At 39.6% G+C, this 15,374-nt stretch overlaps 1 protein-coding gene across 1 annotated transcript; it reads left to right on the plus strand.

Annotated features, from left to right (window-relative positions):
• Positions 1 to 35: 35 nt before the first annotated feature.
• Positions 36 to 11,045, plus strand: RPA3 (replication protein A3). The gene is made up of 4 exons (XM_065398792.1): positions 36 to 233; positions 7,419 to 7,493; positions 8,790 to 8,898; positions 10,299 to 11,045. Exons 1-4 carry the CDS (start codon positions 135 to 137, stop codon positions 10,379 to 10,381), a joined length of 366 nt encoding a protein of 121 aa, XP_065254864.1. The 5' UTR covers positions 36 to 134; the 3' UTR covers positions 10,382 to 11,045.
• The last annotated feature ends 4,329 nt before the right edge of the window (positions 11,046 to 15,374 follow it).

Raw genomic sequence — 15,374 nt, forward strand, 5'->3', positions numbered from 1 at the left:
AGCCCCGCCCCCCCGCCTCCCCTGTTGCCAGGGTGACTGCCGGGCTCGGAGAGCGGAAGTGCTGATTTCCCGCCGCTCGAGGGAATCTGTGGCCTGTCGCGGAGAACGCGGCGCGAGCCTCGGGACTGCTCCACATGGGGGACGTGCACGAGGGGCCGCGGCCCCGCATCGCCACCAGCCACCTAGCGCAGCACCTCGGGAAGCCCGTTTGCTTCGTGGGCCGACTGGAGAAGGTAGCGGGACCCCCCGACTCTGCCAAGGCCCTACCCCCGCCGCTAGCCGCTCCCTGCCCGGTTCCTCTGATTCCTCAGGCCGGAGGGTTTGGAGCCCGCTGCCTCCCTGCATGTCCCCGGGGTCCAGGCTCTGAGGGGCTATCGGCCGCTGCTGGACAGGGCAGCATGAGGCTCCGGGCTGCGCGGCTCCCCTCGATCGCAGGTTCGGCGACGCTGGGCGGGAGGGAGCGGCTATGGGTCCCCTCACAGCCCTTGCTGGGGATCCGCTCCCCGGAGCCAGGCAGCACCGGGCCAGTCTCTTCCCACGGTCCTGGCCCGAGGTGTCGCAGACCCAGCGCCCCGTGTAGCTCCGTGCCGCATCTCCAGCCCCGGCGTCCCTGCATGGCAGCACCAGCCCCGCGGGGTCCGCTCTGCACCGGGTACCCGCCCGCTACCTGTGGCTCCTCTCCCGGCTGCCTGCGCTGCTTTCGATAGGTAGGGGGGCACCAGCAAATTCGGATCTAGTGGGTCTTTAAAAATGAATTGCAGGTAGTTCAAATTATATCTGCCTAGTGCTACGATATTTACGCAGCCCCGTGCTGTTGCATCTGTCAAGTATACCCAAATAGAAATAACAATGCCAGTATGTCTCTGTTCTCCCCGCTCTCTCTGAAAGAATGAGTCTCTCCCTGTGGCTTGTTTGCTTTCAGTGTTATGGTCGAACATGCTAAGCTTGATCTTGACATAATTTTTTACCTGGAGAACTATGGTGGTATGGTGGGTGTTTTTACCAACATAGTTTTGCCAGTCAGCACCCTAGCATAGACGCATTTAAACCAACGTAAAGTATTTTATACTAGTATAGCTTGGTTTGCTTCACCAAACTGCAATAAGGTGGAAGTACTATCATACTGTTATAAATGTGTCTATGCTGGGGGTGGGAGTTGCCACTTTAACTATGCCATAATAATTAAAGTACGAAAACTTTTAAATGTAGACAAGGTTTTATTGAGGGAGAAACAATCCCTTAGGTAAAGAGGGTCAGACTCCTGAAGGGCTTTGAATATACAGACTGGACTTTTAACTGGAGATAGAGAGCTAGTCTTGAGCCTGGAGCCAGGTGATGTATTCCTAGCCTTTGGGACCTGTGCTGCTAGGCAGACAGGCTACTGCATTTTTGTACCAGTCAGGTTAGCATTTGGCTTTATTCGTAGGCATAATTTGCAGTAATCAAGACTGGAAGTCATGAATGCTGGTCTCAAAAAGACAAGGCACAATCTTCTGGCCAGTCACAGTTGGTGTTTTGCTGCTCTAGCTATTTGGGTGTCCAAGTGCATGGAGCTGTTCAAAGGACCCCATGCTGTGGACCAACTTAATAATCAAGGACCTTTGATAATGGGAGTATTTATTGAAGCGATAGGAAGAAAGAAGTACTTCAGAACCAACCAGCATCAATTCGGTTTAGCCAGCTGCTCTTCATCAAAAGACTGACTTTGTCTAAGTATTGAGAGAGCTGGAAGGAGTTGCTGTTTTTAAGTTTGATGTAAATGAGATGTCAGCTTGAGCATAGTCTGCATACTGTTGGCACTTCAGCCTGCATTGTCTCCTTAGCTCTTCCAAAGGCTTCATATAAAATCAAACAGTGTGGAAGAGAAATTGCTATTGGCAATTCTTCAGATTTACTCTGAAAGGAAAGACTTGAGCCGTTTCAGGGAATTTTGGTCTATCCCCAACCCCTGCAATTTTTTGGAGTCAGGCAGAAGTATCTAGTTGATCAACCATATCAAGTAGCCCAAAGATGTCTAACATGATGAGTATGAATGTACTTCCTTTGAATATGGACACAAGAAGTCATCCACCAGCACAACAAGTGCTGTCTGTTGTGTGCCCTGCTTTGAAGCCCGACAGGTTCAGGATGCTGACAGCTAGTGTTTGAAACTGTTTTTTTCCCCCTAGCTTCTAAATTAGCTTGTTTAGAAAAGGGATGTTGGATGCTGGAGGACAGTTCATGACTGAAGGTTTCTTTAGTATAAGTCAAATTTTGCATGTTTGAGGATAGGTGATACATTTGCTTCATCAAAGGAAGTTTTAAAATCTGTAAGTGTGATCTTAGATACTGAGTGGATTTGATTTAAATCACTAGTCAGAAAGACAGGTTTCAGAGTGTTAGTCTGTATCAGCAAAAACAACTCCTTGGTGTTTTTTTAGTCAGGAAGACTTGATTTAATAATGGATTTCTACATAAAAGTGCATTCTTGTTGGTTGTTATAACCTTAATACATATTCTTCACAACTCAGAGATAGATGTAGGTTTAATTTTTAGAAGGTACACACTATACATTACAGGGCTTTGGAGCGGAGCAGTGGAGCAGCTCCGGAGCAGTGGAGCTGCAGGTTTTTGCCTGGAGCTGGAGCACAGCTCCAAAGCCCTGATTTTTAAAGTGATTTATTTTGAAAACTTTTTAGATTAGTTTTACAGCTATATCAGAAAATGAATGATTGTTTGGTTATTCCATTTACCAAAGGTAATTGAAGCAGATGTTTATGAAGTCATTGGGAGGTGAACAATTCAACAGGTTAATCATTAATATTTGGAGGATTTTCTTGCCATGCTGTATTAGGAGGAGAACATCACTAGACAGACATTTACATTGTTTTATTTAACTAAAACAACAATGTTATGTATTCTGGATTTTTTTCTTCAACAGCAAACATATAATATTTTAACAAAACAAGCATATGAATTTTTGAATTTAGTTAAACATTCAAGTTTTTTAAAATCAGGTTTGTTTTTGTTAAAATTGTTTTTAACTAAAAGAGTTAAATGAAATTTTCAAAAACAAAACAAAATTTAAATCGACTACGACAGCCAAGTCAATGTGAGAAACTTAAAATATTGGCTCCTACAGTTAGCTCAGTCATCTTCACCTTCATTTTCCTGTTCGTTCATAATCTGGAAAAGAAAAACAAGCTTTCCTGCTTTTTCAGGTCCCAAACGATTTCTCAATTTGGAATGAATTAGTCCAAAGGAAGAAAATATTCTTTCTACACCAGCAGAAGAAGCTACTGCTGTTAAAAGTGAGATTATCACTTCAACAGTCTCTGAATCCAAGTGCTTATGTGACTTCCACCAGTTCACTGGTGTGACTTTCTTTAAAACATCATCAGCAATCATATATTTCTTGAATGGTTCACTCTTAGCTCTGAAGTTTATTATAGTTGGCATTATGGAGGGATGATTTCTGGATGTCCATGTCATAGCCAACTCCTCTTCTTCAGCAGTTAAGGTTTGACCCTGGTACCGAGTATTGAGAATATTTGCAAGAAAATGAGCTGGAGATAGTGCTTGCCCATTTGTTTTTTTTAATGCTTGTAATTTAACTCTGTCATTGCATATTTCTCTTTTTAAGATCTCAATCAATTCCTTCCAAATTTCAACAGCTTCAGCAATAAAACAGCTATCTCTCTGCATTTTGTTCAAGGCTACAGAAATAGGCTTCAGGGTACTCAGCGTGTGTTCAACATTTCTCTTAAGCCCAGTGTTGAGAACTTTGGCTGTGACAGTGCCATCTATTTTTTCACGATTTTGTTCACAAACTGTCCTCAGATTAGGCCAGTTCTTGATAAAGTGCTCAAAACAGTCCACTACTGAGTTCCATCGCATGTCTTGAGGGAGAGTTAGCTTGGTTCCTCCCACTTTTTTTTTCAGTTTGTTATAGCTTTTACTGCTACTTCTTGTAAGTATTCTGCTGGGTGTGCATTTCCTGATGTATCAATTGTTTCTGTAAGGAAGACATTCCCTTCTTCTGTTGTCACACAAGCACATACAACAAGATCATTGTGGACATTGCTCCCCCATCAGGACTCAGGTTCACAATTTCACCCTCTAGACCTTTTGCACACTGCTCAATTTCTCTTTCATACACTTTATTCAGCAGTTTGCCTGCAACAGCTGCTCTGTTGGGTGGACTGTATCCTATTAATAACTGAACCATGTTAATTAAGTGTGGGTTCTCAATCATATGGAAAGGAGAGTTTGTGGCATAAACAAACTGGGCAATTTTTTCTTTTTGCTACGGGTGATATACTGTGGCTGTGTGACATGCATGATGCGACTGAAACACGATCATCGGCAGATAACTCTGAAACTATAGAAAATGATGATCTTGAAGGTGGATAGTCTTCAGAATCCTGTATGTTGAGGATGGACTCTCCTAAACAAAATAAGTCAATGCAGTTATTTAATTATTATTACCATACTGCTCATTTAGTATTGCTCATTGCATTCACTGACACTCAGTACTACTTTAAAGGTGAAATTGTAAAAGGAAGATCTGCCTATTTCCAGCTATTTATTTTTTATCACAACTGCATCTAAAATGATAGTACCATAGAGTAACAACTATATTTTTTGCTCAAACATAAGAATTCAAGAATAGTCCAGAAGGAAGACAAGCAATCCTTAAGAAAGAAGTATGAAATAAAAAAGTTTACCAACCTTTCATCATCTTCAATGCTGCTTCCTCCTGAAAAGGAACACTTCTCATGCTGTTGTTTCATTCGGGCAACCAGGCCTTGCATTTCTTTGTTGCGCTGTTTGCATTTTGCACCCATGCCTGTCTTACCCACAGGTAAAGGAACTTCATTAAAATATTCCCAAACTGGGTCTCTTTGACGACCTGTTGGCAATATAGATTTTCCCTTCTAGCGAGAGAATGGTATGGTAGATCTCAAATCAATGAAGGCTACACTTAGGCCTGGTCTACACTAACCCCCAACTTCGAACTAAGGTACGCAACTTCAGCTACGTGAATAACGTAGCTGAAGTCGACATACCTTAGTTCGAACTTACCGCGGTTCAGACGCGGTCCACACGCGGCAGGCAGGCTCCCCGTCGACTCCGCGGTACTCCTCTCGCCGAGCTGGAGTACCGCAGTCGACGGCGAGCGCTTCCGGGATCGATATATCGCGTCCAGACCAGACGCGATAAATCGAACCCGGAACTTCGATTCCCAGCCGCCGAACTAGCGGCTGGGTGTAGACATACCCTAAGAAAGAATTCAAGACTTCTGGAATATGCTGCTCAAACAGTTTCACTTTTGTTTCTACTGCCTATCCCTCCCTTCTCACATTTATCTCCAGACTACTTGTCCTTGCCCAGATCTATTCCGCCCCCACCAATCTTCTATTCATTGAACTTTTTGAAACTTTGCACTTTTAGAGAGAGGTAAGGGATTGACTCTGTGTACACAAATTTGCAGAGGGACAATAGGATTGAGGTCTGTTATTTCTCACCTCTATATTTTATTTATTTATTTGAAAAACATTTTTGCTGTTAACAAGCATTGTTATCTCTGGAGACAAATCCACAGTTTGAGAACTGCAAAACTAAGCATCTCTGATGGTATCTTCTGGACTGAGCATGAGTCCCATTGGGTAGATAGAAAGATTAACCTAAATAATCTATACAGAAGCCCCTGGAACCACATATGATTAGGTCTTTAATCCATGAACTATTGGAACATGATGAGATCGGATTTTTTTGATAAAATGCTTTTTGAGGAAAAAACCTATTTTTAAAAAAATCCGATTTTTATTTATTTATTTTAAAAAAATGATTTTTATCCACCCTACTTAGATATCCTTTACTCTCTGATCATCCAGAAAGGGTAGGGGTCAGTCACAGATGAATGACCTGATGGCCCTGAAAACTTCCATGACTACACCATAACCCCTTGCTAACTTTTGTTGTCTTACTGGAAGATGGAGTTGCTTATTAAAATGACTCTCTCCCCTGGTGCTGTGTGAAACCTGTCTATAGAGAAGCAATGAAATAACTTCAGTGCACTGGTAAGGGGAAAGAATAAGGGGGGGTAAGGGGAATACTCTAATATTTTTAGTTGTAGTAATATTAGGGACTGTCATCTGTACTAGATTTTTTTTTAATTAATCTTTTTTTAAAAATCAAAGAGATCTGTGACTTTTTAAGGTTAGTGGAAGCACTCAGCAGCTGATAAAGTTGAATATCAGTCTGTGTCTGAAGTTCTCAGTGGCACCCTCTCCACTCTGGTATTTATTACTTTGTTGGTTTGATAGAACCCAGGTGTGCTGACCTTCAGAGCATGATCCATGCCTTATGTTTTAAAAACACAATCCACAATACAGAAACAAAGACCTAAGAATGGATAGCTTATGTTTCAACATGAGTCGTGGGTTTTTTCTTAAAGTTAGAAAATGTGATCTCTACTGGCTGTTTTGGATAAATATATAAAATGAAAATTTTCTAATTCTTAATTAGCATCTAAAAGGTCACTTTTTAATAACTACAAAAAATTATTTAATACTGTTAGATGGCATTATTATAAAAATATTGTAAATAAAGCAAAAACATCTCTTGCATTTCTTCCATATGTAGCAAACACTTCATTGTTAATGTATCTAATGCTATGCTGTTATAGCAATGTCATAATTTTGATTTTGTTTAAAAGGGTTTTACAGAGCCTAACATCAATGTATATATTTGACTTTTTTAAAAAAACTTTTAGTGAAAACCATACTTTTAAAAATAATGCTCTGTTGTGTTTGCATCACAAGCACTGTACTTTAAGAAATTAGGCTATATCTACACTACAAGCTAGTTGTGCTTCCTCTGCTCGTGTACACATACTTGCATTAGCTCTCATTGTGCTAGCGTGAGTATAAATAGCAGTGTGGCCACAGTAGCACTGGTTGCGGTAGCAGAAGCATGGCTGAGCTGTGCTGAGTACAAACCTGCCTGAAACTATTGGGTATGTACTCAGCACAACTCAGCTATGCCTCTGCTGTCATTAGTCATACTACCATGGCTACACTGCTGTTTATGCTTGTGCTAGCTTGATGAGAATTAGCATGAGTATGTGTACACAATCAGGGGAATCGCACCCTAAACGCCTAGTGTAGACATAGCCTGAAAGCAGCTAAAAACAAGTGATGCTTTTTCAATCGGCTATTCTGACAGAAAGGGGGAGGAAAGTAAACTGGTGGTAAAAAGTAAGAATTTTGATCTTAAAAATATTTTGAAGCTGACATGGGGAATAATTAACTTTAAACACTTCTACTGTTCTTGAATGTGTGATATGTACAGTACAGAATCAAGTTATAATTCAGAAGAAATTTGCTTTGATAGTTTGAAGGTATGTACTTAAAGACTTAATAATCTCTTTGTAGATTCACCCATCGGGGAAACTTTTCATCCTTTCGGATGGAGAAGGAAAAAATACAACTGTTGAACTGAGCGAGCCTGTAAGTTTAAGTGTCATTTTGGAAGTTACCATTATTGGTCCTAACTTTTTTTCTTTCCTCCGATCATGTACTGAAAGGGCAATAAATGCCTAGAGGGAGCTGAGGCCTGCTCCTTTTTGGAAACCGTTCTCTGGAGAGCGATGGCTGCTGGCTGGGAGCCCAGCTCTGAAGGCAGAGCCGCCACCAGCAGCAGTGCAGAAATAAGGATAGCATGGTATGGTATTGCCACCTTTACTTCTGCACTGCTGCCTGCAGAGTTGGGCCCTCAGTCAGCAGCTGCCACTCTCTGGCCACCCAGCTCTGAAGACAGCACAGAAGTGCTGACCCCCCTACAATAACCTTGTGACACACCCCCACCCCACAACTCCCTTTTGGTTCAGGACCCCCAATTTGAGAAATGTTGGTCTCCCCCGTGAAATCTGGTCTCTTGTGTGCTTTTACCATATACTATACAGATTTCATGGTCTGTGATGTGTTTTTCATGGCCATGAATTTGGTAGGGCCCTATATATATATATTTAAATAAACACTCTCATATATTACCTTTGACATATTCCTTTATTCTCTAGCGTACTCCCTTGTTCTAACATATATAACGAGAGGCCCCTAAGGTAATCTATCCTTCTGGAAAGAAAGTCCTGTTTTTCATAGTCTACGAGATTCATTGGTAGGTTGGAAATAAATTCTAGATGTTCAGAAATAATGAAATGGCTTAAGAAAGCACTTACCTTTGGATTGCCAACCTTGATGATGATTTTCATTTTTCTTTTTGTAATCTTCATTACCTGGGCTCAAGCTACTCACTTTTAGGTGCCTAAACATAGGGTCTACGTTGTAACTCCTGCATAGGCACCTATAGCTGAAACACATGAAGAGCACTCCTTTCACAGTCTGGGCAAAAGCCTGTCACAATTGTAGCAGCACACTCAGAGTACAAAAACTCTTCTCCTGCTGCACCTCTGGTAAGCATGGCATCTACGTGCCCCTTGCACCAGCCTGCAGTGTAAGCCAGCTGTACTGTAAAGGACATAACCCACCCAAGATTCCCATGGGTTGCTGCTAATCGGTGTGTTCCAGACAATACTAAATCCTTTCTTGGTTATAAAGCTGTAGATCTTTTAAATAACGAATTAGGTTGTAGACTTATTTTTCAGTAGTACTGTATTGTGTGAAATGGAACAGACAAATTACAGTAACAAACATTGTTTTCTAAACTGTAGCTGGGTGTGTAACTAGTGACATGCAGGAAATAGTAAACCTAATCTGGTGACGATTTAATTTCTGTGTGTTCACTAGTTAGATGAAGAACTCTCTGGTGTCATTGAAGTAGTGGGAAGAGTTACAAATCAGGCAACTATCATGTGCATGTCATATGTCCAGTTCAGAGAAGATAAAAGCGCTTTTGGTAAGTAAAAGATAAGCCTTCCAAATAACGTACATAACTTTTTAGATTATAAACATTTCCACAGTGAAGGAAGGGGCATGTCTGCTAATCCCTTCTCATGAGTCAGGTCCGTCTGGGAGTTGCCAGTGTGGTGAGTGGAGCTCTTTCTACATGTTCACAAGCTGCTTCCAAAAATCTCTGCTACTGATACAGAGGGTTCCATGCAGTGCCAGAGCTTTGTTCCAGGGTTAGTGACCATAATGCAATATTCTCAGAGGAAAGATCATACCAAAATGTAGTATTATGGTATTGAACTTTGGGGGCAGAGAGGAATTTAGGGAAAGCTAGTTAGAAAGAACCTAAACAAGAAAGTTGCTAAAAAACCCTAAAGTCCTTAGACTTAAATATGGAGGCTACATAAGTAACTTGTCTTAATTACAGAACCTTGAACAGAAAAGAAAGCAGAAAGATAAAAATAAATACAGTAATGTCAATGTCCCTATGCAAGAGCTGGTTCAAGCCAAAAAGAGTATTCTTATGTAGATCATTTGTACCACTCCTGTCATTGGTTTAAGCCTTTGGTAAAGTCCCTCACAAGAGGCTAGTCAAGAAACAGTAGTCAGATAATGAGGTAAATCTTTCTCATGGATTAGAAATTTGAGAGACCGCAGGAATATATGGTTCGTTTGTTGGTCTGTTTCATTGGACTTGGAAGGAGGCTAAGAGGGGTGTACCCCCACCCTTTATTGGGTTTGGTGGCAGTAAAGAAATGACTTGATAGAAGGGCAAATATTGAGGTAGCAAAATTTATGGATGACGTGGGTTAGTCAAGACTAGAGGATTGTGAATAACATCAGAAGAATTAAATTTGGTCACCCACCTCCCCCACTCTATAAAGAAATAGACCAGGTAGAGAGAGGGCAACAGAAATGATTAACCATGACAAGGATTTCCCAAGAGAAGAGAGCTTTTAAAAAGAAAAACAAAAAACCTAGTTTCAAGAGGAGACCCAAGAAGCAATATGAGACAGGTAAAATAAACAGATGTTGTAGAGAAAGTGGATAAACAGTAGCACCCACTTTCATAATACAAGGTTCTGAAGGTTAGCAAGAGTAATACAATACTTTTCCAAACCATGGAGTACCAGCATAGCTGCTAAGGAATTACCTTTTTGTTCCCCATCACTTAACTACTAACATGCACTCTGGACTACAACCTCTTCTAAATATTTGTTTTCACCTGTCAAAGGAAATTATAGCTAAAGAGGCCTAAAAATGGTGAGACTTAGCTGAAGGAGGAGGAAGAACTTTCTCAAACTCCGTAATCTAAAAATAGAGAATGTGTCAACCTTGTTATATTAGGCTAGTTAGCATTTTAATCCATTTGTCACAATGTCTTAATATTTTCTGTCCCTCTTTCAGATCTTGCGCTTTACAATGAAGCACTGAAAATTATCCATGAATTTCCTGAGTACTTCCCATTTGGTGTTACAAGGAATGATTGATACTTCTTGGCACACATCTTCTAACTTCAGAGTAGACAATAACTGCATGGTGTAATCTTATTGTTGAGCAAGGAGGCTGAAATTATTACCAGTGGAGGTGCTCAAGAGATGTCTGTTGGCCAACTGTTATTTGAACTGGACACTGTGGCAAGGTACTACTGGACTTTTATTTCGTACTTGCGTCTTTACTAACAATCCTAAGTGCAGCCAATGAAAAAATGTAGTTTTGTTGGAACTGAGATCTTTTCAGTAAGAGGTAAAATATTATTTTGACTGTTTTTCAGGCATTTTATATATATGTAATGTTAGTGTATCCAGAGAAATGTTTTTGTAAGCAAATTGGTTTGTTTTTAAAAGAAAAAAAATTAATGTTTAAGTTTCTGTGTGCTTCCCCCCATACCGCATGTATCAGGTGTTCTGTATGATACTTATTTTTAAATACACATTTCCTGCTAAGCCATTCTATGGGCTGTAGCTTTAAACAGTATCTTTAAACTTGGATTATGCAAGCTTGGATATGAGTTCTTATGTCTTGGAAACAGTCACTTTCCTTAGTTTGGCAATAAAGCCTCAAACCTGACTTGAATTAAATGCTACGACTTGTCTATTTTTAACATAACCATTTCTTTGTGATAACAACTAAATAAAATCACATTCAACTGCTGCCTCACGTAATTTTTAATTTTACTCTCCAACACAAACCAGCGAGAGCACCTATAAGATACCTAATAACCACTGTGTTGATAAATAGTTTTTAAAATACTGTTTCTAGTTGTCTTTGCTAATTTCAAATGGAGTTGACTATATCACAAAACCTACCACAGCCTGCACTCTTGTTGGCAATCTAAGCACAAGCACCAAGAACTGAAAAGATATGAGACTGTATTATTTTAATTGCTAAAGATGGCCGTGAGACTAACATTGGCAGGAAAGTTTGCACCGCCACTACCTATGTTATATGTGTTTTGTGAATCAACAGGAGTCTTCAGAGCTTTTAAGTTAACATTGTCTTCAGGAACAAAGTCTCAAAAGGAAAAAAACTGACGCTTTGTATAGTCTGCTCCCTAATTCATTGCTTCAGAGACTTGTCGTTTTGGTTAACAAACCTTGTTAAGGTGTGTCCATGATGAATAAGCTCTCATATGCAACCTTTTCTAAATTTTTTAGTGCTCTATACAGACTGAAATATTTGCCAATTTTTATGGCTATTTGCCACCTGCAAGAGGTATGTTTAAACATTTGCAGTATTTTCATTTTAGGTAGTGGGAAAACAAATATTTTCAAAGACAGTTTCTTCTTCAGGGGCTAGTCACTCAGTTTGAATCTTCATGACACTACCTAAACCATATAGTAATTATCGGAAGCTGTGCTGTTAATTTTAATTAAAATTATGTATCTGGAGGGAGTAGTCCCTGAAATAAGATGGAACACTCCTTCACCTGTAGACTGCTAGTTCAAATCCAGATCAGATCACCAATAACAGAGTTACTGCCATCTGAGAGTTCTTCAGTCACCTGTGAGAAATGAATCCATCCTGGTTCAGTTGTTACCCAGGGTTTTCAGAACCCAAAGCAGTAGTAACTTTACTGTTTCGCTCCAGACGGTGTCAAGTATAAATCATTAGGAACACAGCAATTCCATCTGATGAAAGATTAATGCAAGTAAGCATGCTCTATCTAAAACTGCAGTTTATTAGCTTTAAGCACACACAGACATAAGCAAAAGGTTTAGAACATCCCAAATATTTAACTAAAATCTGGAATGGTATTGAGTAATTAACAGCAGGTTTGCAGTGGCCAGTTGTTCACCTGCCGGAGAGAAAAGGTGTCAGGAAAAACATCTCTTAAGATGGCTTCAGAGGACTGCTCATAACTAAATTCTAAAAACACATTGGTCATAGTAACACCTACTAAATAATCACTTTTCCTAACTTTCAATAAACTACTTAACAAACATTCCTAACAATCTTAATCATAATAATACTTCTAGATCAAAGGTGCCCAAATTCAAGGTTCTCCACCCACTTACTTTCTTTGTCTCAATTGTTGACTTTTTCTCTCCCCTCCTCCCATTCTGCTCGGCAGAAACCGCCAGCTAGTTTTGACTTGGCCTTGAAAAGCCTGCTTATTCAAATTAATCCTTAACTCTGTGGTGTTCTATTTTATTAATCTATGGTGTCTGAATGCACATAATATGGTTGCAATTAGCTTGATCACATTCTGGGGTACACACACCCCTCAAATCCACAGTAACAGTCCCTAGTGGACAAGAGCCACCTCAAACTACTTCAGTTAGTACAAGTGGAGAGACTCTTAGCAAAGAGATCAGGGAATGAATGGACTAGGGACGTACATAACATATAAAAACAATAACCGTGTAACCGATTAAAATTCTCTCGGTTAAACATTTAACCGGGGAACTAGGAGTGTGCTGCAGCACCCCACCCCACCCCATTTTAGGGGGGCTCTGCTGCCAGCCCCATGCCCAGCATCCTGGGGTCCCAGCTGCACATGCAGGGTCCTTTGTCTTACTGATTGTACCGTGTCTTAAATTTAAGTATAATTTTTTGGGGTCTGGCACTTTGCCTTATTGGCCCTATAAAGCATCTTGCATATTTAAGTAACATATAATTATCTCTGAGATAGTTAAGTATGATATAACCATTATATGTATGGGTAAATGGAGACACAGAAGCTAAGATTACATAAATTCACATAATAAATCAATGAGAAGGTAGGCAAGGTGAAAGCTTTTATTGGACTAATAGTTGAGGTAATAGCTTTTATCTTGTGTCTTTCATATTCTAGGACCAACATGGCCACAACAACACTGCAAACAATAATGAATCAGCAACAGATTTAGGAAAAGTCATTGAGTTCTGAATCCTAGTTTCCTGCTTTAACCATTAGACACACCACTAGTTCCTTTTATAATCCTGGCATAGTATTTCAGTAACTTTCAGTTGCAGTGAATACCATGTGCTGAAGACTATAAATTGTGTATAGAGAAGTACTTTATGAGATTTAAGTTTACAGAATTTTAATTTCACTGACTGCCCCTTCTACTTGTATTATGTGGAGGGGTTAAAAAAAGACTTCTGTTTTTCCTATACCTTTTGTGATTTAAGTACTTCAACCAAGCGCCTTTGGTTTACTTCTTTCCAGGCTAAGTAACCCTACTCCCGCTCTATTGTCTCACCATATTTTCTTAGTTCCCCTTCACTGTACCTCTTCTTAGCTATGTCCCTTTCCTCACTGAGCAATGGGAACAAAACTAGCCATTCGACTGCATAGAATTTATTAATTAGATGTGTAAGGTGCCTTTTCTGGTTCTCTCTCATGTTCTTTGCTATTTCAGTTATGATTTAAAATCACAATAAATGGAGGAACGAACAGCAATCCCATGGAATGACAAATAAAATAAGCCATGCACAGCACAGAATATAAAAACCCACCCTAAATGCTACCCCTGAGCAGCATCTTCCAGCCTAGAACTCCCTCAAAAGATAAGCCTTACATTTAGTATAGCCTTATATAGCATCCTCAAGGAATGACAGTAGGCAGATCTTGGGACCCTAAATGGAAAATGTCAGTACTCTGTATATGCAGTGGTGGTGTAGCCGTGTCAGTCCCAGGATATTAGAGAGACAAGCTGGGTGAGGTAATATCTTTTATTGGACCAATTTCTGTTGGTGAGAGACAAGCTTTCAAGCTTACACAGAGCTCTGCTTCAGGAAACACTAGGAAACTTACTTAAAAGTGTCACAGCTAAATACAAGATGGGAGCTTAAATTTATAATTTTGCTAAACACTAAAAGTCATGGAATGACACTGGATTTATGGCTTATTACAATAGTCCATAACCCACTAACAACCCTCCTAGCTGCTTTTCTCTCCCTATGACTGGAGGAGGGTCAACCTTCACCTTGAATGATCCTTTGAAATACGCATCAACTACTTATGCCAAACAATCTGTCCCATCTTGTATTTAGCTGTGACACTCAGAATAAGTTTCCCAGACCTGAAGAAGAGCTCTGTATAAGCTCGAAAGCTTGTTTCTCTCTGCAACAGGAGTTGGTCCAATAAAAGATATTATCTCACCCATCTTGTCTCTCTAGTACTTGGTATAGTAAGGTTTAATAAAAAAAAAAAACCATATCTATTTAATACCTATTTAATTTCATGGTCCTAGACAGGCACTGCATACTGTGACTTTTTAGTGCTTTTATTATTTTTTTAAAGGCTCTGTCTTAATGTCTTTATTAAAATGCTAACCACTTCTAGCTCAGACTCACCATGGCAGAATCAATTTCAGTAATGATACTGATGACTTCTATATGATCTATTGAAGCCTCTATCATTTGGAACATTAAAAAAGTATGAATGATTAATGAGCTGCCTATCATTCATCATTTAGATTAATATGTTCATTTTTTTGATAGGGTGGTGCAGGTGAGCATTGTTCACTGAAATGAGAAAAATACCATTTGTCAAATTTTATGCATAAAAACTACAGAACTTCAAGTTTCTTTGAAGATGCAACTATCACCCTTCTCTAACGATTTAGCCAGTAGACATTTTGCAGGTATTCTGTTTGGAATTATCCATTTTTATTTATGGCTTCATTACTTGAGACAAGATCTTTGGAATATGCCTCAAAAGTTTAAAATAGAGTTAGGAAAATGTCCATTTCACATTATATGCATTTATTATGAAGGCACCAATTGCAGTTCTATAGTTAAGGTTTGCACTAAAAATCAGGGGTTCAATCTCTTATGTATGAAAAAAATGTGTCCTCTCCAAAATTATAGCATGTATTTTTAAATGATTAATTTTCTGAGAATTTACACATTAATTAAATAATTTAGGAGTTAATTTCAAATTACATCCTCCCCCTTTAACAATACCATGAGGGAGGAAAAAGGTCTTTAAAAATCAGTGTAATCAGCTATGGGACCACAAACACTAAAATGCCTTAATCATGTTTATTGCAT

The sequence above is a fragment of the Emys orbicularis genome, chromosome 2 (assembly GCF_028017835.1).
Source record: "Emys orbicularis isolate rEmyOrb1 chromosome 2, rEmyOrb1.hap1, whole genome shotgun sequence".
Lineage (NCBI taxonomy): Eukaryota > Metazoa > Chordata > Testudines > Emydidae > Emys > Emys orbicularis.

Coding starts and splice junctions, on each gene's coding strand:
- RPA3 (XM_065398792.1), top strand. CDS start 135: ATGGGGGACGTGCACGAGGGGCCGCGGCCCCGCATCGCCACCAGCCAC. Junction 234..7,418: donor TCGTGGGCCGACTGGAGAAG/GTAGCGGGACCC, acceptor ATCTCTTTGTAG/ATTCACCCATCGGGGAAACT. Junction 8,899..10,298: donor AGAAGATAAAAGCGCTTTTG/GTAAGTAAAAGA, acceptor TCCCTCTTTCAG/ATCTTGCGCTTTACAATGAA.